At 40.6% G+C, this 24,261-nt stretch overlaps 1 protein-coding gene across 7 annotated transcripts in view; it reads right to left on the bottom strand.

Annotated features, from left to right (window-relative positions):
• rgs3a (regulator of G protein signaling 3a) overlaps positions 1–24,261 on the bottom strand; it is a 138,303-nt gene that overhangs the window by 80,873 nt on the left and 33,169 nt on the right. For 6 of the 7 annotated variants that reach the window (XM_061699184.1, XM_061699183.1, XM_061699182.1 and 3 more), the window contains 2 exons: positions 21,749–21,792; positions 3,653–3,787 (listed from right to left, as the gene is read on the bottom strand). In XM_061699184.1, coding sequence (XP_061555168.1) covers positions 3,653–3,787; positions 21,749–21,792 — 179 coding nt within the window. Of the gene's footprint in view, positions 1–3,652; positions 3,788–19,970; positions 20,135–21,748; positions 21,793–24,261 lie in introns of those variants that run through there. The other variant, XM_061699189.1, reaches the window with a different exon arrangement.

Raw genomic sequence — 24,261 nt, 5'->3', positions numbered from 1 at the left:
CGAAGGCAAACCCTCGCAGCCTCGCAAAAAATAAAGCTTCAAACCAATCACAATTAGCGTTAGAGTAACACTCCATTACAAATAAGATGCTTTTTTGGGGGGTGGGGCGTTTAACAAGATACCATGTCAGCGTTAGGCCACGTCACAAAAAAAGAAAGAAAGAAAAAGACAGTAAATTCTTTGACGCACGCCAGACTGAAATTCTCAAAATTCAGATGTGGTCGATGTTTGCACTTCTATCAGGTATGATAATATAGACCTGCTTTGTACTTTTTGAATACTACATTTAAACAGTTTGCTGCTATTGATGATGTAAGAGGGAAACAATCCCACTTATGTTAAAAAGGAATGCCGTGATTGATCCAACGGGCAAAACATATGAATGGGTCATAAAATCCAAACGCACTTCCTTTTACTGTTTACAGGAGTCTATATTAATATATAATTGTGATATTATTTGTTTATCTAAAGTAATTATACACTATATCCTTTGTTCACCTGGGTCTTGACAGACAGACCGACTGATAAACAGACAGATAGATATAGTGTAGGTCGATCCATGCATACGCAAAATACACATTATCGACTTTTAAACTTTAAAGCGCAAGCCACAACATAATAGGAGGCTTCAAATGGTAAATAAGTTATGTTATGTATTTCGCTGTGCATTCATGTACAGTGGCTTGTAGCATAGTACTTGCAAACACTGATGGTGTTTTTTTCCTCATAGCTTTGTTTTGTGAATGTTTTTTTTTCACACCAACGCGCTGGGCCAACAACGTGTGATACAAAAGTTAAAAGGAGCGAAACACGTCTAATACCGGGGAGCAGATGGCTGAAACGTGTGCGGACAGATGCACGTCGTCTACCCGTACGAGCAAGCGCGTCCAAATGGGTGTATTGTACATTTCACCCTTAAGAAATGGTGATGTTAATAAAAATTGAAAAAGCCAATCAGTGGACATTGTCTACTGATCACGTGCGTGCTTACTGCTTACTGTAATAGCCCAGTGAGTCCCAACCAGGGTACCACGTGGGACCTGTAGGTCGGACAGGTGGTGCTGTGGGAAATTATCCAAATTCACTCAATTTAAATAATCCTCATTATTTAAGTAGTTATCTTTTTTTTTTTTTTTTTTTTTTTTTTTACATTTTTGTTTTGTATCGAATGTCGTATTTTCCTCGTGCAAAATGGGTGCCTTAGCTCAATAAAGGTTGGGAAACACCGCAATAGGCTGCCTGCCGATATGCAAACAATTTACGCAGCCGAACATGTTTGTATGGCTGCCAAGTTCGCACTGCAGGATGTTTTGTGTATTGCAGCTTGTTGGACTTAAATAAGTCTCTTCTTGGGAAAAAGAACATGAAAACAACAACTACGACCAATAGTACTACCACCATCACCTCCATGAATAATAATAATAATAATAATAATAATAATAATAATGGCGGCACAGTGCCCGACCTGGTGAGCACATCTGCCTGACCGCTCTGAAGACCTGGGCTCAAATCCGGCCTCGCCTGTGTGGAGTTGGCATGTTCTCCCCGTGCCTGTGTGGGTTTTCTCGAGGTACTTGCGTGCATGGTAGGTTAATTGAAGACTCTAAATTACAGGTGAGCTGCGAATGGTTGTTTGTTTCTATGTGCCCTATGATTGGCTGGTGACCAGTTCTGGGTGTACCCCACCTTTCGCCCGGTCAGCTGGGATAGGGTCCAGCACGCCCGTGACCCTAGGTGAAGATAAGCGGTACAGAAGACGAATGAATGAATAATAATAATATTGCTTCGCAAGGACCTTTCCGCAAAGTATGTGGGGGGGATAATGATAATTATAGGAGTTCAAAGATAAAAAGATGACGTGTTTTGGGATGAAGCGCACCAGTAGTGCATGGTCCTGTGTGCCCCCATTGTATCTGCTGATGAAAATAATTAGTGGTGAAAGGAAGCGTTAGCAGCACTGGGAATGCAAATAGATTATCAAAGAGAAAAATTGTACTGCACTTTACCAAGAAAACCAAACCAACCAAATTTTGAGACAATGGAACAGCTTGTGCACACACAATACGCCTCAAGATGTCACAGCTTGTTTGTATGCAAGAAGCCATCAGCTGTTCCATCCATCCATCCATCCATTTTCCGAGCCGCTTCTCCTCACTAGGGTCGCGGGCGTGCTGGAGCCTTTCCCAGCTATCCGTTCTAGCTAATTTAGTCAAAGATAAAATGTGACTATGACTTCAAGGTAAGCTGGAACCACAAAGAACTACACTTTGTAGTACAAAAGAGGAATGAAATAACAAGTAAGCTTTTCATCCACAGAAAGCAGAAATCCTGTTGTTCCAGTTCTGGACAACGCCTTGAAGTCGAGGCATAACATGCACTGTAATTCACTCCCTAATAGTTTGATAGCATATTTTTTCCTTGAGACTTTTTGGAGCGTGACAGCCACCAAACTTCGTCTTGACTCAAGTTCAATGCGTTTTCTAACTTTCTAGAGGGCCCTACTGAGTGAGTTTTCAGGGGTTGTGTCCAGAACCCCTAAAACACGTACATTTTTAACAAGCTACACATACTTTAAAAAAATTGGCGAGATTTCGAGCATGTTGAGAGTCTAGAAAAAAAAGGTGATTCATTGATCGGAAGAAGAAGAAAAAACACTGATTCCAAGGTGGCCGTCGCAGGGTGTTTTAACCATTTAAATGCCAGTGTGTTTACATGACTACATTTTTTTTAATAATGTAAAAAAAAAAAAAGAAATACATTTCAGGGCCTCACAGTTCTGAGGAGCGGGTTTCAATCCCCGACCCCGCCTGTGTAGAGTTTGCATGTTCTCCCCGTGCCTGCGTGGGTTTTCTCCGGGCACTCCGCTTGCCTCCCACATCCCAAAAACATGCATTAATTGGAGACTCTAAATTGCCCGTAGGTGTGAATGTGAGTGCGAAAGGTTGTTTGTTTGTATGTGCCTTTGAATTTCTTACCTCTGTCATGTACTGCCCTGCAGTTCCTTTATTGGAGCCTGGATGGTGCTTTGCGTCCTCCCCCCACCCCCTCCTCGCTCTGTTTCAGCACCTGTCTCCAATCAGCCTCATCACCACCTGCATATAGGCCTGCCTGTTCCAGAAGTCCTCGCCAATGCACACCCACTTTCTCAACTTGCAACGTTACCTTGTATATGATTTGTTGAGGAATTACAATGCAAGTGATTGGTCAGTGTTTTTCCTGAATGCATATACCGTATTTACTACCACAGGTTACATTGCAAGCATTGGTCAAAATGATCTAATAATGCCTCTGGAGCCGTATAGAAAGGTGTCTGGGTGCCGATCGGCACTGCAGTCCACCTATTGAGGACTTTTTGACTAGCAAATCCAACAACCACCTCTTTGCTCAACACAGAGTATTTACAGTCCTTGAGAAGCCAACAACAACAGAAAAACAATAAAAAAGGAAATTCACATAAGCAGATGAAATAACCATAGAAGAACAATAGAGGAAAGCAGGACATGTTGCTCATTGAGATAACATGTGAATGAGAGGCTGCATGCAAATATATGCACAGACACATGTTCATGTCTTGACCGCATCGTTTGAGGCCTGAAATGAGTGAGGAGAATGCTCACTGGATGTGCCCGCGAGTGTCCAGGAGTGCCCGTACCTGGTCAAAATGCTGAACGGCGGGCTCCCTCCTCTGAAGCTCGAGCTGCTTGTCGATGTTGTCCTTGAGGCACTGGCACACGCGATGCTTCTGCTCAGACGAGTACGCTTCCAGGCTGAGCAGGCAGTCGCAATTCTGAAGGTGGAGAGACAGAGAGAGACGATGGAGAGAGGTGAGCAAACAGACGGGCAGAGGATTAAGACAGCATGCAGTTTAGAAATAACCTCTATTAGGAATTCGTTAAACTCGAGCATTAAGTCGAAACGGGCTCTGGTTGTATACTGTAGCTGCTGTCAAAAAAACAAAACAAAACACAGGACAGGTCTATACAAGCTGGGTCTCTATAGGGTAGGTAAGGGTTAGGGTTGGTGGGGTTTGTAGCATTTGTAGGGTTAGGTTCGGTTAAGGATTTGTAGGGTTAGGGTAAGGTTTGAAAACAAACGATAAGATAATCCTTTATTATGACCAGAGTGCGAAAATGCTAAATCAGTAAAAAAGCAACACAAAAATACAGTGTAACCTCTGTAAACAATCCCCCTGAAGTGGTACAATTCAGAGTTCCAAATGCTCCAATCGCCATCATGCAATCACGTCACGTTAATTCAGCCACTAATGATTCATTCTGGGCATGGTTTGCTTTTTCTTTGGCTTTTTTGTTATGCTTATCACGGGGGGGAAAAGCAGCCTCAAGAAGCGGTGCTTAGACAAGAAGTCCACAAGACGAGAAGAAAATACAGTACAAAGGCAGTTATGGGAGCTTGATTGTTTTTATTCTTTTCAGTGGTTAACATCTTTTGTCACTTGTCTGTTACAAAATGTAAATAATTACCTTTGTATCACATCTTTGTCAGTATTGATTAAAGTTAATCTTGAGTGTTTCTGTTGTTGTTGGGTAAGTTAAGGTTTTGTTTTATTTAGTTTTTTCCAATGCAGGAACACTTGCTGGTCATGGCAGCTGACTGCCCCAAATGATCCCAATACGTGTGGACTCTAACAGTTAAAAATTCTTCAATCTGCACCAAAATGTAAAGGATTCTTCCCTGACCCATTCAGTATGACATTTTTGTAAAACATAACAAGTCTATAAAAACATAACAACTCGAAAATTCTGGCACGATATATTGTGGCATATCCACCGTTATCGTTGGATGTTAGAAAATTACCCAGGTCGAATATTATATGGTGCGGAAATTCATATCCCATTGTACGTCCATTTGGGCTTGGTTTTTATGACACAGCAGCCTGGGTAGAAGCTCTGGCTAGGCAAAATGTGCGAGCATTTGTGAAATTAGATCATGGCCGGAGTGCACTTGAGACAGAAAATGATATGTGGACCAACAAATCAATGAAGCCCTGCTGGGAAAATGCATGAAAATTCGTATTTGACAATCAGCGGTCAAGAGAGGGCAGCTGGTGGTCTGAGAGCTTTTCATCCACAAGGACTTCAATGTTCCTGTGGTTGGCATCATGAATCGAGTATTTTTTTTTCTTCTGAAACGTCTAATGATGTCATGGCTCCATTTGCTTCCACCACACCACCAAAAGTGCCATTCAGCTTCAATTTGCAGCACATTGGAAACGGCTTCCAGGCAAGCAGCACCCCTCCTTAAGAAAGGGGCTTAATGGAAACAAAGTCAAAATTAAGAACACACAGACTGTGAAAAAGCTGTTTCTGTGTGGACACGGCCCCTCAGTGTCCCGCTTGAAGCAAAAACATTTGAGTCTTGATATTTTTGGACATAAGTCGGGATATAAATAGCATAGATTTTTGTTGTTCCAATTTGTGCAAGCCAATCTTGAGATCAAATTCAGGGTTATGTCTCCACGCTCACTGGCCCGCAGAGTAGAGAATCCCGATGCTGCTGCTTATTTTCTTGTTCCCCCGACAACATGCGATTCATCACGTCCTGCCTGGTTGCTCCCTGTCCTATTCAATCAAACTCAATGTCTAATCTAAGAGGATATTCATGAAGTGGAACAAGCAGCAAGCAAAATACACAAAAAGAATGCAACTGTAGAGAACAAAAGGGTCTTTGGTGGAGGTCAAACGTGTTGAAACAGACAAAGCAAGAGAGAACAAAGCGTTTATGACATCACAGCGAGATGATGAATTAGCGGCATGGGCAAAGCAGACAGAGATCAGCATCAATGTACTTTGAAATCCATCACTTGGAGCCTGTTTAAGACTGTCACAGCGCACAAGAGGCCATTGATTGTGGATCGCGCACACATGCATACAGTACATATACTCACTCATGCCTTCTTGGATTATGGGAAGCTGATAATACCTCAAAATGCTACATTATGATGGTCACGTCAAACCTCACAGTTTGACTTGGAGGGAAAGGATTTGATGGGATATCGCCTTTACGCTCACACATCACTGTGTAGGATGGTCAGACTTGTCGACCCGCTGGCTACAATATGAGCATGATTTCATTTATAAAGCCATCTTGGGTCTGCTCCCTTCATACCTGCGGAGCTACATCTGCCGGAAAAATTCTGGTAGATACGCTACTCGATCCCAGGCCCTCATGCTTTTAACTGGACCTAAGATCCACACTGAGCTGTGGAAACATTATTTTAAATGTGCAGCTCCTTCCCATGGAACATGCAACATTTGCAATCGAAGAACTGGTCTCATTGAATACTTTTGAAGGACTTTTAAGAAGCTGCGAGGCCGAAACATCAGGCTGTCGATGTTTCATTTGGTTTTAAAGAGTTTGGATGTTGTTAAGTGAAACTGCTGATTGAGATTGTTTGAATGTTTTTAGCTTGTGCTGTGAAACCTTTTTTAGGTGTTGTTGCCTGTCCTGGTCAGGCAGACAGCCTTACTGGACAAAAGCAGTCTGGACAATTAAAAAAGAACGTAAAAGCAATGCTCTAAATGGGCTTTGTTTTGACTCATTGTTTATTTTGCAGGTGGTTCATCTTGGTAGAGGGGGAGGGCCATCTCTGTTGGGGGGATGAAGGAGGATGCGTGGCTTAAAAACTTTGGGAAATGCAATGGTTCTGTGTCACACCCCTGGAAAACCTTCTCATAACTGCTACAAATGTATTGGCTCATTTCCAGAGGAAGGCAAACCAGGTAAATTTATACTATATACTAAATTTATACTGGAAGTAAATTTTTATATTGTGTCAAAAGGTTACCGGTTGCTTCAATAGTTTACTTTTACTTCTTAATCTAATTGTCCTGTAATTGATGTAACAGACGCAATGTTCGCCCAGTGACCCAGGTTTTCCTCTGACTGTGTGTGCCCCATGCCAAACAGTTTCCATCAGTTAATTACAGCAACATCTCATACTGTACATGAACTTAATGCTAGAATGGTGGATGCATTCCAGCTCCTTGTTTGTAATCCCAGCACCCATCCTGGAGTTCCGCATGAGAAGCTAATGGGGCAAAATCCAATGAATGGCTGCTGGTAACTGGCATGGAGGGGCTAAAAATAAAGGGAGCATAATCAGATTGATGAAAGTGCTCCCTGGTTGAGGGCCTCCTCCCGAGCCATCTGGTGGATGAGTTTTCAGCATGTCACTGCCGCTCATCTACCATGTCAGCGCTGATTAGCATGCTTTCACTGTCCTGTACACATTCAGGTCACAAATGAGCCAGTTGTACAGTGTTTGATCTTACGTCAGCGGTGTGCCTTCAAGGAACGCTCAGTAAATGCCCTTGTTTGCTTTCTTGACAACGGCCAGACGGGTCGATCGATACCAATTTCAGTCTCGGTGGTAAACATGCTGAGCTGGAGCCAAAAGCTGATGTACTGCAAGTCTAAACAGTTTTCAGCCCAATTTTTATTTGGCTGAATTGGGCTTGGTTAAAAGACTTTTGGAACGTCTTTAAATAAGGAGAAATTGTCAGCATGTGATCAGTCAACATGAGATGAAGACTGGCAAAGGAGGCTGCAAAGAGGCCAACAGTAACATTAAAGGAACAAGGGTTTCTGGCAAGTTCTGGCCATGTCCTCCTTCTCCCCGCGCCTGCGTGGGTTTTCTCCTGGTACTCCGGTTTCCTCCCACATCCCAAAAACATGCATGGTAGGTTGATTGAAGACTCTAAATAGCCCGTAGGTGTTTGTATGTGCCCCATAAAAAAAAATTTTCATAAAATTTCAAATGATTTCTAAAGTTTTTTTATAAAAGGTACATACAGTTTGGAGATCTACTGCGATCTGTAAATTCCAACTGTAAATGAAAACACTGATTGATAATATTGTTGGAATTGCACACATTTTTATGACATTTGAGACAAGATAACAATCAATAAATGAGAATATTTTTCCAAATGTAGTTGTAATTATGTGCACCCAAAAAAATGGTAAAACAATTTAATTGTGGCTATTTATAGCGTAAAAAGCCACAGATATACTGGTCCGGCCCATTTGAGCTCAAATTGGGGCGCATGTGCCCCACGAACCAAAACCAGTTGGACACCCCTGGCATATGCTATATAATATATATAATAAATAGCCTAATTTTTAGTTGGCTGACTCGGTTTCAAATCGGCCTTGATCACTAACTCCCGACCAGTAGGCCATGAAAGATCATCAGGTGTGCGCCAGGAAATTATCAAATTTTAATTCATTGGTCTGAAAATGTATATTTGTATAATTATCTATGCCAGAGACGTATAGTGACAGGAGGAACAAATAAATGCTATTCAACTATACAGTATGTCACAAAGTACAGAATTAACCCATCTATCCACTTTTCATGACATTTTTGTTTGGTGATCTTCCATGAGATTGTTTCTAATGTAAATATGGGCCTTGGCTGAATAACGGTTGGGAAACACTGAATTACATGACTTGTTGGATGTCGCAGTGAGTGCAGTGAAAACTAGGAGAAATTAGCAAGGGTCATATGACTCTCATGTGGTTTTCTGTGGCTTTTTGTGACACGTGTTCCAAAAGAAGGCGCCGCCTCAACAAGGGATGTAAAAAGAAGCAATGTAAATGGGCTGGAATGATTTCTGAAAAATACTGGCCATGTCTGACTTTGTAGCAATAACTGCCCCTGTGGGTGTTAAGAGAGAATAACCAGAGGAGATGAGAACAACAAAAAACAACAAAAGATAGGCGAGGTCAACAAACTTTCCAAAATTCATGAAAACTGATTGAGGAAGCTGCAAAAGAGGCCGACGCAACATTAAAGGAGCTGCAGGAATTTCTGCAAATTACTGGCTGTAATAGACATATCCTGTGTGGTTGTATTCTTTCTCTACAAGGCTTCAAATGAGGTCTTAAACTAAGAAACACTGCAAATGCTAGGCGAAAAAACAACACATGGTCACACGAAGAGGCGTCATTGCCCATTAGTCACTGCATCATGACTTGTCACTCCATCACAGTTGGGTTACTTACAGCATACTGCCATCCCAAAGCCTCATAGTTACCCAGCAAAGACCACTTGGTGTACCGCAGCATGTAAATAAAAACATAATACGCTTTTCGGCTGCTTTCAGAGAGACACAGCAGGGTATTTAATGTGACTTGGAACCATGCCACTCAACGGGCTTAAGCAGCTTCCACTTAAGTGTCATGTTAACAAGAGCTAATGATCCTAAAGCAGCCAGGGGCCTCTTGAAGCGCTCACTAATGTCACCAGATGTTGACACCTGCTCTCTAGTCAGGATCATCCACTCACATATCATGTTCTGTATTGGGAAAGCAAGATCCCTCTTGACTTTGGATTGTATTCAACATAGCAGGAAAAAGTATCTTAGATGAATGATATTTATGGTAGCAAAAAGCCCAAAAAGTCAGAACATGCTTGTGAATGTACTGACTTTTTGGGCTTTTTGCTACCATAAATATCATTCATCTAAGATACTTTTTCCTGCTATGTTGAATACAATCCAAAGTCAAGAGGGATCTTGCTTTCCCAATACAGAACATATGTGATCGCAACTGGAACAGTTCAGTTGCGATTGTTTCACTGCCCTGAGAAGGAAAACATGTCAGATCACTTGGTACGTTTCTTGATGTTTTACAACTTTCATAACATCGTCTTTACATTTTCAGGGCTATTTTTCTTCATCAAAGACAAAACTCTTTCGATTTTAAAGGAACATAAAATGGCAAAGGTAACGGAGATCAAAGGCCAAAAGTGTGAATATTTTTTGTCATCTCTATACCAATCACTTTTCAAATGTTCTTGATCTATCCTAAATGTATTATTGTTTAATATTGAAGCTCGAACGAAAAATTGATTTTAAAAGATATGAGATCGGAGATGGCCACAGTTAGACAGATTATAGGCTATATGGGTTAATGTCACCCCTCTACCAATCACATTATTTTACTGATCTTGTTTGAACTGATCTTGTTTAAACTAATTAATTAATAATTAATAATAATAATTAGTTAATAATAGGCGGCACGGTGGCCCGACTGGTTAGAGCGTCTGCCTCACAGTTCTGAGGACCGGGGTTCAATCCCCGGCCCCGCCTGTGTGGAGTTTGCATGTTCTCCCCGTGCCTGCGTGGGTTTTCTCCGGGCACTCCGGTTTCCTCCCACATCCCAAAAACATGCATGGTAGGTTAATTGACAACTCTAAATTGCCCGTAGGTGTGAATGTGAGTGCGAATGGTTGTTTGTTTGTATGTGCCCTGCGATTGGCTGGCAACCAGTTCAGGTTTACCCCGCCTCCTGCCCGATGATAGCTGGGATAGGCCCCAGCACGCCCGCGACCCTAGTGAGGAGAAGCGGCTCAGAAAATGGATGGATGGATGGATAGTTAATAATATCAAATTTGCCTCGGCAAGAATGCTCCAATCAGAAAACCGATCAATCCCTCACTGCACACGATCACTGTCAATGTTCAATCATTCTTGTTCAGGATGAGAGCCCAATTTATTTTGAATACTATCTGACACAAGATGACAGAGGTAGCAGAAGACAAAGAAGCCTCTGCCTATTGATTTCTGAACGATAGACATAAGATGGCCAAGGTAGTGGAGGTACATTGCAAAACCTATAAACTGATCAATGACACCACTCTATTATTATTAGGTTATAATTTCCAACCAATCTTAGTCATATTTTCACATTAAGGCAACATTCCTACTAATTGAGAAAACGGTGGATGAAGACACTCCGGGGTAACATTCCAGATATCCTCACTGAGCACTGAGGGAGCAAAACAAAGCATTTTTCCCAAACAATTTCCATGGTAAAGCACAGAATGCAATTTGCCTTTATGTCTTTCCCACACTCTTTCATCTATTTTGAGTTTGTTTGTCCTCCTTTCCACTTCACGGCTGTTCTGTGGTTGGCCTAAAAAAGGAGCAAAGGAGCATGTATACTATTCATCTCCCCAATTTCAGTACGGAGTGCCACTTTTTGCGGCAATCACGGCTTGCCACACCTTGCCATGTGCCACTGGGATTTTTGCCCATCCCTCAAGCGAAAACTGCTCCAGTTCCGTCAAGTTTGATGGTCACCGACAGACTGGTGCAAGTTTTGCTCAAGAATATCACTGTGTTTAGCATCAACCATCTTTCCCTCGACTCAGTCCAGTTTCTCAGTGACTCCAGTTGCAAAACATCCCCAAAGTATGATGTTGCCACCACCATGTTTCATTGTGGGGATGGTGTTCTTGGGGTGATAAGAGGTGTTGGTTGTGTACCAGACAGTGTTTTCCTTGATGCCCGAAAAGATAAATTTTAGTCTCATCTGACCAGAGTACATCCTCCATACAGTTTAGCAGTCTCCCACATGCCTTTTTGCAAAGTCAAAACGCACCTTCTTATTTCTTGCTGAAAGTAACAGCTTTTTTCTAGCCACTTTTCCAAAAGCTCATCTCTATGGCATGCACATCTTATCGTGGTCTGATGGACAGATACTGCAGCCTATGCTGTGGAACTCTGCAGCTCCTCCAGTGTTACCTTTGATCTCTGTGCTGCCTATTTGATTAATGCCCACCTTGCCTGGTCCATGAGTTTTGGTGGGTAGCCCTCTCATGTTAGGTTTGTGTGGTGCCATATTATTTCCATTTTATTATGATGGATTGTATGGTGATCCTGGAGATTATCAAAGATGCGGATTTTGTCCCTGACTTGTTGGGAGAGTTCCTTGGTCTTCATGGCTGTGTTCGGTTAGCGGTGGCTCTTGCTTTGGTGTTGCGGCCTCTGGGGCCTTTCAGAAAAGGAGTGTAGCTACTGAGAGATCATGTAACACTTAAATTGCACACAGGTAGATTTCAGTAGTTGAGATTTTTTTAAGGTAATTGGTTGCATCAGAGCTTTTTAGAGGCTTCAAAACAAAAGGGGTGAATATGTGTATGCCAATTTTCAATGTTTTACTTTTTTTTTATATACATGTACGTATTTCTCATTTCATATAAAAACTGTACTACAACCCCAATTTCAATAAAGTTGGGATGTTGTGTTTAACATAAATAAAAACAGAAAACAATGATTTGCAAATCATGTTCAACCTATATTTAATTGAATACACTACAAGGACACGATATTTAATGTTCAAACTGATAAACGTTATTGTTTTTAGCAAATAATCATCAACTAAGAATTTTATGGCTGCCACACGTTCCAAAAAAGCTGGGACAGGGTCATGTTTACCACTGTGTTACATCACCTTTTCTTTTAACAATATTCAATAAATGTTTGGGAACTGAGGACACTAATTGTTGAAGCTTTATAGGTGGAATTCTTTCCCATTCTTGCTTGATGTACAGCTTCAGCTGTTCAACAGTCCGGGGTCTCCGTTGTCTTATTTTACGCTTCATAATGCGCCACACATATTCAATGGGAGACAGGGCTGGACTGCAGGCAGGCCAGTCTTGTACCCGCACTCATTTACTACGAAGCCAGGCTGTTGTAACACTAATGTCTAGTGTCTAGTACCCGCACTCTTTTACTACGAAGCCACGCTGTTGTAACACGTGCAGAATGTGGTTTAGCATTGTCTTGCTGAAATAAGCTGGGGCATCCATGAAAAAGACGCTGCTTGGATGGCAGCATATGTTTCTCCAAAACCTGTATGTACCTTTCAGCATTAATGGTGCCTTCACAGATGTGTAAGTTACCCATGCCGTGTACACTGGAATGTTTGGCCCTGGGCCCTTCCTATAGTCGTCATCAAGGATGATTAGCACATGATTGACCCCACCGGGAGTCTGCTATTTCAGATTTTGCCTCTGATCAATGGTATTATTTTTCTATGCTATTCATTTTCGTAATCATTCATTCAGTTCACATGAGATTGTCAGTTACCGTTTTTATTGCATCAGAATGAATGCACTCTTTTTTTTATCCAAACAGACATTTATTTAATTGCTTAAAGTTATTATTATAAGTAATATTGTTCAAACAAATATTGACGAAAACTTTCATTGTTCTCCGCATAGATTCCAGACACCGTGTGGCGGATATAGTCAAGCAGCCCCAGCACATAACCAAGTGTAAGGGTACCACCAATTTTGTGTGTAGTTAGCTATGTTATGTTCGGTGTTGTTTGGTTAATTGGTTGCGTCAAATTTTAATGACCTGTGAGTTACCTTGTTGCTCAGTTAGTAGGATTTCACAATGAGTTAAGGGATTGTCTCAAATCTTTGTATAGGGTAGGTCAAGGAAGAACGCAGTTCACATTTATTTTTCTTTTTTTTTTTTTTAGATCGAGGAATTCATTTTCACCTTTTGCCAACACGGTTCACCTGCATTAGGGTAAAGTGAGGCAGTGAGCCATTTTTCTTAGACAGGGACTATACATTTCACAAAAGTATTACATGACTTAACTTTCCATATGATGTATTACTAAACTGTAACAATGCGGTATAGTGTCTGTAATGAGTCGGGGTTTTACATAGCTTGATCTTGAGGGCATATTCTACACACGTAATATTCATAATACAGAACTAGTCGCTCGTGTTAAATTGCTAATAAGTGACCAATAAAGAAGCTTTAGAATGCATTGGCATCCATCCAGTCAATGTACTCAACTGCAGCGTTAAAGGGACATATTTTAATATTTCCTTGGCCGTTAGCGATTCTGCAGGGCCACTTACATAATAATGGTAACAATTTCCAGGAATACGACTTCACAGAATTCTTACCAACTTACACGCAGGAGCTTCCAACATAAATATATTATATGAATTCTTATTGTCCACAGGGGTTTGTCATATGACACATCTATCAAAAACTCACTGTGATCGAAAAATACTTTGATCTATACGAGTTCCACTTACATCTGCAGTGTCAGAAAGCAGGTGTTGCTCGAGAGAGTTGCCCTCCCTGGATAACCACTTCTTGGGCACAGCGCGGTCAGCCAGGTTTCCCATGACCACTTGCTCTAACAAGCCAGCGATGACCCACCGCTTTGGACGTCAATCTTCAACGCAGTAGACGCCTTATCTCACCGTTTTCACCCCGATTTACCCATACGGTCTCTATCTCTGCTTCCTCTCCTCCTGCGTCACTGACACACTTACACATCCTTGACTTTCCAGAGACCACCCCACTCTCCTCCCGTAGACACACACACATTTTTCTTTCACATGTAAATCTGGGTTAGATCTCTTCCGTTTTGAGCGCCTGCTAAAATAGGATGACCTCCCGCATGCCAGGAGCACACAAAAGAAAAAGAAGGCCCAAATTCAGGAGGGGAGCGTTTCTGTTCCTGTCCTGTTTTATTGGCCAGGTAACACAATTGAAAGAAGAACAAGCTTACCAGTAACTCATTGTGCAATAATAGTGGGAGGCTTGTTGGAAAAACCATGAGTCAATTGCAAGCGGAGTAATTGAGAATTTTGGGGGAAGTCACACATTTTCTATTTTGAAAATGACTATTTTCAGCTACAAACATGACAGAAATCCTGCAGTTTTGTCTTTAAATTGTATATTTTCCCATCATTTCAAAGAACTTAAGGTTCTGTAATATCTAATGTATAATATAGGTTGCCCACAAACGTATTGCACTGACAAGTTAAATGCACTTGAGTGAGAAAAATGTACTTGATTAAAAAAAAAAAGTTTAAACAGGCTGTGTGCACCCTTGTAATACGCTTGATTGTATTTCATGTCTTAAATGTTGTACATTTGACTATATAATTGTTTCTTTCACATACCACCATAGGGAGCTTGCGTACCACCAGTGGTACTCGTACCCCACTTTGAGAATCACTAATCTAAACCAATACAAATAAAGTGAACTTTGATTAACAGATCCCGATTTAACCAACTTCAGACAGAAGTTGGTTAAATGTTGGTTAACAGACAGAATCTAGTGTCCAGCTGGAACTCAAAATCATCCCTTTCATGCACCAGCGAGGTAAGTTTGGATAAACTTTAAGACTTATCAAACATTTTAAAGGACCCGTATTTTACCAAACCAACTTTTTCTAGTATTTGGTATGTTATAATTGAACTATGGTGCCTCAGTAAACATGCGATATATGAATTAAAATATTCCATGCATTATTGAGCGACAGACGTTTTTCTGCCGAGAGGCCTGAATTCAAATCATTCGAATTTCTCAAGCTTATCTGCGTCACTCGCAAAGATCTCCGCCTACCTCTCCGTTCCCGAGCCAGCGCTGTCAACATAACAAACACGTGCGCTCTCAAAAATAGTGAGGGTTGGGTCTTTTTTACCGAGGCGACCAATCAGAGGAAAGGGGGTGGTCATAGCCAAATGTGGATAAAGTGGATACAAAAATGGGTCAAACAGAAGTAGCTGTCAGAGGGCCATTTCTGGACACGAGTTTGACAATACCAAGGTGTTGTTGTTTTTTTAATGAAATTCACAGTTTTATACTAAATCCATGTTAGAGAGTCACTCTGGGGAGGTCTAAATAGCCAAACTATGGGACTTTTAAAGCCTTTTTATATTTATTGACAATAATTTTGTACTGTACTGGTGTTTTTAGGCCACAAGAAAGTGCTTAAATCTAATGAACAATCTGATTTAAAGGACGACCCTTCCCCCTATAAACCCATTAATTCGAGGTTCCACTGTATATTGATAAAAATGGAGTCAATAGATACCCTTTAATTTTATTTTTTTGTCTTACGGCCCTTAATACCTTAATACACTTCAATGGCTCTTCTTACATTACTCCTGGAGATGCTAATCACTTAGATGTTTCCAACACTAGATGCTGATGGTGACTACCTTTTTCAGCATGATGGTGCACTTTCACACAGGCATCGCGCAATCAGGAGATTTATCAATGAGCACCTGCCAAACAAATTGATGGGCTGTGCTGGATATGATGATCAGGTTTCCGGCAATGTCACTGGACCCAAATGCTTGTGACTTCCTTCTTTAAAGTAAGTCACAAGCAAGGTTTATACACCCCCACTTACAGCACCTCTGGATAACTAGAAAAATGGTACCACTTGAGCAGTACGTATGATCACTCCGGATATGCTGCAGAGATCGGAGAGAGCTAGACTCTTGTATCTATGATTGCAGAGGAACCAAAGGTGCACACAATTGAGGAAGGCTGCGACCCGGGTTTAGCCTGGCGACTGTGCGAACTTCTAATACCCGGTTCTCTTATTCTGCTCGAGGTGATTCTTCAATGATCAGGCTAGATGAAAAGTTTAACAATTTATTTTAAAATACAGAGTCAAAATATAAGGTTGGTGAAGGTTCAGCACTGAGGTCTTCTACACGCAGCTCAATCAGCTCTGGGTGGAAAAAGTCTTCGGTCACAGAGTTTTTTATAGCCAAGAGACTGCTTCCAGTCGTGACGTCATGCAGTCGCGGACCAATCCTAGTTTCGCCTGTCTGTGTGCTTGTGTGTGTGCGTGCTTGACCTCTACAGGTCAGAAAGTGCAATTGAATTAGCAAGCGAGCGCTTGCATTAAAAACATCTCCCATATTGGTGGAAACTCAAACACTGAGGGGAGGGTCATGGCCGCCTGAGCGCTTCAAACTTCCGTCTTCCTCCCCGCTGTATAGCTCAACAGGCTGTCTATTTAAGGACCCCATCTCTCTCTGTCTCGCTCTCTCTCTCTCTCCCCCCCCTCTCCCTCTCTCTTCATACTCGCCTCACGCGGCTTTGCTTCGCACACCATCTGTCAGCACCTCTCGTAAAGATTCTGTCATCGCTCGGAGATTAACAAGCACTACCATAGGTTGACGAGACTAGAGTAGGGATAAAACAGGTCCTCCTCTAATAGCATCTGGAACAGACATCGCCAACCACCACATGCCATGTCTGCTCTTTACCTCTGGAGCTGTGAAAGGAACTGCTGACGCAATGAATAGATGACTGAGTACATGACAGCGATAAGCACCACAGACGGGAGTCAAAGAAGAAAATCAATCTTACCTTAACACTCAAACAACAGAAATTACTGCTCAGGCAAAGCATTTTAAAGCAATGTTACATCATAATTAGACCAGCTTCGCAAATGTGCAGTCATACACAATGCATTCCATCAGACGTGCTACAATTATATGATACATTATGTAGTGTGCACACATGTAACTCTTACCTAAAGGCACAAATAATAGAAGCTATTGCAAAGCTTAGCTCGAGCAGAGCCTTTTAAAGCAACATTATGTAACAATCTGCACAGCTTCAAAGCGACTTGGATCCCAAAATGGCTTGTAACTACAGATGCACGGTTGGAGACGGCCAAAACGAATCCCAGCGGACATACTCGAATTGTTTATATTTTTTACATGTATTTAAATTTGACCTAAACGTACAAATAATAGAAGCTAGGGTAAAGCACAGCGTTTTGAAGCAAAGATATGTAACAATTTCACCTTAAAATAACAAGTTTTCAAGTCATTTTGATGGTACTACTATACACCTGTATAATTAGTGATCGCAGATGATGACAACATATCTAATTAAGTTTCGTGTTAGCACTAGCTTTAGTGCTAACATGTTGACGTATCCCAGCGGCCATAATCCCATTTTATGTACATCTACGTAAATCTTACCTAAATGCGCAAATAATAAGAGTACTGTAAAGCACAGCATTGAAAGCACCAATATGTAACAATTTCACTTTCAAATAACAATTCAAAGCCTTTTGGATTGTACAGCTAGGCTTGTGAAGAAAATGAGTAGATGTAAATGACCATGACGTATCCCAATGGACATGCTAAAAGTATCACAAAAAAACAAATAACCCCGATACATTGCAGTAAATTTACATTATAATTTTGGCCATTGCTCAGAAACAAACATCAACAAGCTTATGTACAGGTGGGTGCCAGTCATGTGGTTAATAAGCTATCAAAATGTATTTTCATTTTGCTTGTTTGGTAGTTCAGACAATTCATTGTATTTTTTGTAAAAATGATATGTTGAACTTGAAACACATGATGATGTGCATTTGTTAAAAGACGAATAGTTTCTTTTTTTTTTAAAACCAAAACTCCACTAAAACCTTTTTGAGTTTTCGTCGACTAAAACTGGCCTATAACCATCACATATAGAAATAACTAAAATGTAGTTAGTAATAAGTAATAAGCATATTTGTCCAATAGAATAAAACTAACACTAAAAGCAAGATGGCTGCCAAATACAACAAAGGTTTAAAGCGCTTATGTATCATAAATATCGACTGCAAACCTCAGCTCTAGCACAGCATTTTAAAGCAATATTATCCAACAATTGGACCAGGTACAGGTACTGTAAAGTATATTAATTTAATAATAAATCATTTATTTTGTGACAATATATGTAAAAACAAGTGTAATAAAAATGCATTTGAAAAAAAATACCTTATCTCTAATCAACACCTTACCTCTAATAACCACTACAAAAAATATACATTTTCCTTGACTGATGTTTTGTAAAAATAAAAAAATAAAAATGCTCTTCACATAAATAGTATATGACAATATTATTAACAATATTTTTATTTTATTATTGTGTCAGCATATGAATGATTTTTATTATTTACGAGGAGAACAGTATTTTTGTCACTCGTGTTAGTGCCAGTGTAGTGACAGAAGTTGTATCATCATCAATGCCGTTGAGGAAATCCTGTTTTTAATGTACAGTAGTTGTTGACAGGTTGCTTGCTACAGTGACCAGTTGCATCATTCACGCTAGTGTTGGGTTACCGCTAGCGTCGGTGCTAACGCCTCTCTTTGCAGTGGTGGAAAAACTTTGAAAATGTTTGGTTTTTTTGGTTTTTTAAATCATCATTATTTCCAGTTGTGCTAGCATTTAGGGGGGCTTTCCGGAGGCGACATTCCAATTCCACGCTGTTACGTTAACATGCCTAATCAAATTGTGCTATTGGCCCGCTCCAACTCTCTTCTGTAGTCCTCTGTAAAACATTGCTATTTATATGCCTTCCTAATTGGACTGAGTGAAAGCTATGTAGCCACTTCCTTCCTCTTTTTCCCAGTCTGTGGGACAGATAGCAATACTCCTCTTATTCTGTCTGGAATCTCACCAAAAAAACAAAAACAAAAAAAAAGGCAGGGGTGAAGCTTGAAAACATTCATAACCTGCTAATGAGGTTGTGCGGCATACTATGTAGTGTAGTATATATGTCTGCAGCAGTAAGAGTTGGAAGGTGATTTACTGGAATACAGATGTAGACATTAACCGCGTTTTCTGAGACAGTTTCCATTTGCATCAGCTTGGAAAATAAATATGTACAGAATCGTATGCAGGGAGTTACCTGCAACTACAAGTAAGACCTCATGCAAGTACATTTTCCACTCAAATATACTGGTGGCTGCACGACAAAATACTTGGTATATGGTTAGCACATCTGCCTCACAGTTCTGAGGACTGGGGTTCAAATCCTGGCCTCGCCTGTGTGGAATTTGTATGGTCTTCCCGTGCCTGCGTGGGTTTTCTTCGGGTACTCCGGTTTCCTCCCACACCCAAAAAACATGCGTGGGAGGTTGATTGAAGACTTTAAATTGCCCGTAGGCGTGAATGTGAGTGCGAATGGTTGTTTGTTTATATGTGCCGTGCGATTGGCTGGCGACCAGTTTAGGGTGTACTCCGCCTCTCGCCAGAAGATAGCTGGGATAGGCTCCAGCACACCCACGACCCTTGTGAGGATAAGCGGTACAGAAAATGGATAGATGGATATATTTCCAAAGGTGCTATTGACATGGAAATTTCACCAGATGTTGGGAACAATCCAAGTAATCCAAACAGCTACATTTTGCTCAAATCAGACCAGACTATATTCTCCCAGTATTTAACTGGTTTGTCCAAATGTTGTTCAGCAAACTTTAAACAAGCTTTTTTTTTTTTTTTTTTCAGCAATGGGGTCTTGCGTGCTGAGCGTACATACGGGCCATGACGGCGGAGTACATTATTCACTGTTTTCCTTGTGACAACAGTACCTGCTAATTCCAGGTCTTTTTGAAGCTCTCCACAGGTGGTCCTTGACTCTTGGACAACTCTTCTGATTATGTTTTGCACTCCTCTGTCAGAAATCTTGCAAGGAGCACCTGATTGAGGCAAAGTTATGGTGGCATGATTGGCTTTCCGCTTACATATTATGGCCACAACCATGCTCACTGGAACGTTCAGAAGCTTAGATATGCGCCTGCAACCAATGCCATCGTTATCTTTTGCAACAATTAGTTTCCAATGGCCTTGAGACAGCTCTTTGCTCTTCCCCATTATGAGATGTGTCTTGGCTCACACCTTGGCAATGAGACCTTTTTGTAGGCCATCAATTAGGACTGAACCATCTGATATTCATTTACACTGACAAGGGGCTGGATTGCTGTTTGATTATTGATAGATTTTAGGTGTTGTGTTGGCTTTGCATGCCTTTTTGCACCTCCTTTTCTTCATGTGTTCAATACTTTTTCCCTGTGTCATTTCACATTATTACACAAAACTTAATTTCTGAGCTTATTTCTTCTACTTTCTTTGTATGTATGAATTACTTGGGTTGTTCCCAACATCTGGGGAAATCTTCATGTCAGTAGCACCTTTGGAAATACATTTAGTGAGAAAAATGGTGACGTGTTAAATACTTATTTCAGCCGCTGTACTTGTAGCATATTGCTGTATGCTGTACGCTATACTGTTGTCAGTTTTCATCGACGAGTGTTGTGATGTTGGTCCGTGTTGTATCACACAACTCCTATGATGAATAAGGTTCTCGTTACCGCAAAGTTGTTGCCTGCAAATCATTGGCCTTGACATTTTGGTAACAAAGGTAGAACTTCACTTCCTGCTGCTGGCTCACATCCTCGCTGCCAGTTATGTGGCCTGCTGGTATGAGCCTTTTAAGACTAGCGGCGGTAGGACTAGTCAAAGCTCACAATGCAATCAAAAAACAGCTTATTTTTTGTTCTCTCAACACTCGCCACTGGTTGAAACTGAAGCCTTAGGTAGACGACCTTCAACGAACCACCTGATTGTTGTCTATTGGAACTGCTACTACTTTGCTACTGCTTCTCTTTTTCTATTCTTTCAAAAATGTGCACCCCCTAAATTTTTTATCCATCCAATATAAGACCAAGATCTTAGGGAACTGATAGATAACAAGGTACAAGACTCACTTATTTTATTTTCTTCGAATAGGACTACTACTACTTCTCTCTGTTATCATTCTGCTTCTTTTGAAAGTTCTCACTCCAAGAAATGTCCATCTCTGGGTGTCCGCCTCCCTCGCACCGTCCTATCTCCCACTTAATGCTCGATCAGGGGTTCAGGAGGGCGAAAGGTAATAAGGTTCAAGCCCCGCTATGGAACCTCCTGTTTATTTCTTTTTAATGACGACTACAACTTCATTCTCTTGATTCTTTGGAATTTTTCATCCCCTCACCCCACCCCACTCTAAATCACTGGTTCTGGGAACTGAAAAATGGAAAGTACAAAACCTACTATAGAACGGCTAGTTTTTTTCAATTAAGAGTACAACGACTCCTTCTGTTTTCTTCTAACACGTACGATTGGACTTCTGTTTGACACGCGACGCAGATATTGTGGACGTGACAGCGATGCAAGAGGAAAATACATTTTCATTCGAGCTCTCAGCTAATCCCCGTGTCTCACCAATAATGTGATTAAATGTCGACTCAATTGGCTTGCCGTCAGCACACAGAATCACAAACACACACAAATGCATGCACACACACACGCCGGAAAATGAGGGTCTTACTTCGGTCATGTGAATAAGGTAGAATCGGAGTTCTTCAGTGTAATCTGTAAGAGAAGAAAACATGAAACCTTAATACCGCTATTCTTTTTTATTATGATAATCATTACTACAAATAACATCGTATTTCCCTGAATAGTGTCCTCCATTCCAGTAGTAATCACTGTTTGTGTTGTATACTTATATAAATAAATGCCTCCCCTCTAATAGAAACCTCCCTTTTCTACTTAGAAAGAAAAGTCAGGTAGCTGCAGTTACCTTTTGGCATGTTTTCAACAAGCGGTACAGTAGAAAGAAAAAATAAAGACCTCCTCTCCAATCAAATCAATCTCAGTGACTGCCCTTTAGTAAGTACCTAAAGGAACCGCTACCCTTACACAATCAGTTCAGTATACAAATATCTCGGCCTTTTCTCAAATAAATGAATTAAAATAAGTAAATGAACAACCCCAGCCCTGAGTTGAGGAAATTAACAAGAAAACGTCACTCCACCTTTACAGAACAAAATAAAGGCCTCCTCTGAAATAAATGAGGTCAATTTTGCATCCAAAACTCACCGCAGATGAGAAAATACACACCCACAGGCTCCATATGAAGAAATAAAGAAGAAAATACAGCTCCACCCTGACAAGAGAATGTTTCAGCAAAATTATAAAGACCCCCTCTCAAATAAATACATTATTGGGACTCTCTGCAGTTGGGTAATACCCATAGCCTCTGTATGGAGAAATAAAGAAGAAAAGGTAGCCCCACCCTTACACAAGCCTATGTCAGGGGAAAAAAGAAGCCCTCCTCTCCAATAAATTAACTTGAAGAAGCACCTGGTGCTGTCGTAGCATAAATACACACCCCCAGCTCCTATATGTATCAAGTGTATAAAGAAATAGTCACTTTTAACAATAACCAGCAGAGGTCACTATTGGATATATTACCACAGCTGTTTTAAAGTTCATGAGATCCGTTTCTAATAGTTTGGTTGCCTTGTTTGGCTTCATGAGAGGGGCAAAACATTCGAAACGCCTCAACATTTTTTGAACGTAAAATGCACTACTGGCTGAAAATCCATTGTCATGGCAACAGATATAATTTCACTGACAGCTGATCATATCTGCTTGCAGGTTGTGTTCAAGCCTCAATGTTTCCCACGCTCCTTGACGTTTAAGTATCGTGTAGACAGGAACACGGGACAGCTGTTGTATTGACCTGGTCCCTGCTGGATCATTTTTTGCCGTGCAGACACACACGCGCGCCGCACGCGCACGCACGCACACGCAGCGCACACACACACACGCGCGCGCGCGCGCACACTTCAAACAAACACAATCCCCCACTGGCGCCTCTTTCCTGACTGACGCTGCCGACGCGAAAAAACAATGACAGGCAGGCAGCAGGGCGGAGATCTGTGTACTCTGTGACTGTGTTCATTTATGACAACACACACACACACACACACCGCACACACACTGAGAGGGGCAAACCTGAATGTGACCTCTGATGACCTCAGATTATGTTACCACAAGTGACAGCGGTGACCTCAGATTGACTTCTATTTATTTATTTTTTTGTGTTTTGACTTTTATGCAAAAACACTTCCTGTAGCAATAAAATATCTACAATCAACAATAATAAATCGATACATTGTGATTCAAGTCAAAATAAAATGTATTTTATTTTATTCTATTTAAATCAATTTCATTCAAATGGATTTTGTTTTGTTTGATTCTATTTATTGTTCTTATCTACTTTTATTTTATTTGCTTTATCTGCAAACAACATGAATAAATGTTTTTTATTTTCATCCAACAAATAATATTTTTTAATTACATTTTAATTAAAATTTGTTTTATCAGCCAACTTAAATCATTTTGTTTCAATTTTGTTTCATTTGAATAATATATATATTTAATTAAAACATTTATTTGCTTAATTCTTTATTTTTCTAATGTACTTTTATTTAATTTGTTTGTCTGACATCAACATCAATGTTTTATTTTATTTTTATCCAATAAATAATTACTTTTTGTAAATACATTTTATTTAAAATTTGTATTTTGTCTACAACCAACAAAAAATGTTATTAATTTAGTTTAAAATATATATGTCAAAAGTAATTCAGTGTATTTATTTTTCATACGCAATCAGCATGAATTATTTTGACGTCATTACATTTTCAACATCATGTTATTTTATTTAAATTCATTTATTTTCATATTATACAACATTTGAACGTGATCCAAATAAGCGTCCTCCCCTGATCGCCTGTGATCCTGCTACATCAATTAAGCTGCTACGGTGCCACTTAGTCCAATTGAATATCATGCACCACAGATTTTGAACAGTATGACACAGATAACAAGGATTTGTGAAGAGTCCAAACAATAGAGCACAAAGTAGCACAATGGAGTTCAGTATTATTCAAAATTGAAACAATGTGCTGCATGGGAGGGGAGGGCGGGGGGAATCATGGAGGAGTTACAAGTACATTATTGGCCTCCCTGCATGTCTATACTAAAGAC

Source organism: Phycodurus eques, chromosome 15 (genome assembly GCF_024500275.1).
Source record: "Phycodurus eques isolate BA_2022a chromosome 15, UOR_Pequ_1.1, whole genome shotgun sequence".
Taxonomy (NCBI): Eukaryota; Metazoa; Chordata; class Actinopteri; order Syngnathiformes; family Syngnathidae; genus Phycodurus; species Phycodurus eques.
The sequence above is the reverse complement of the archived record's forward strand: the minus strand, read 5'-3'. Positions and strand labels throughout refer to the sequence as shown.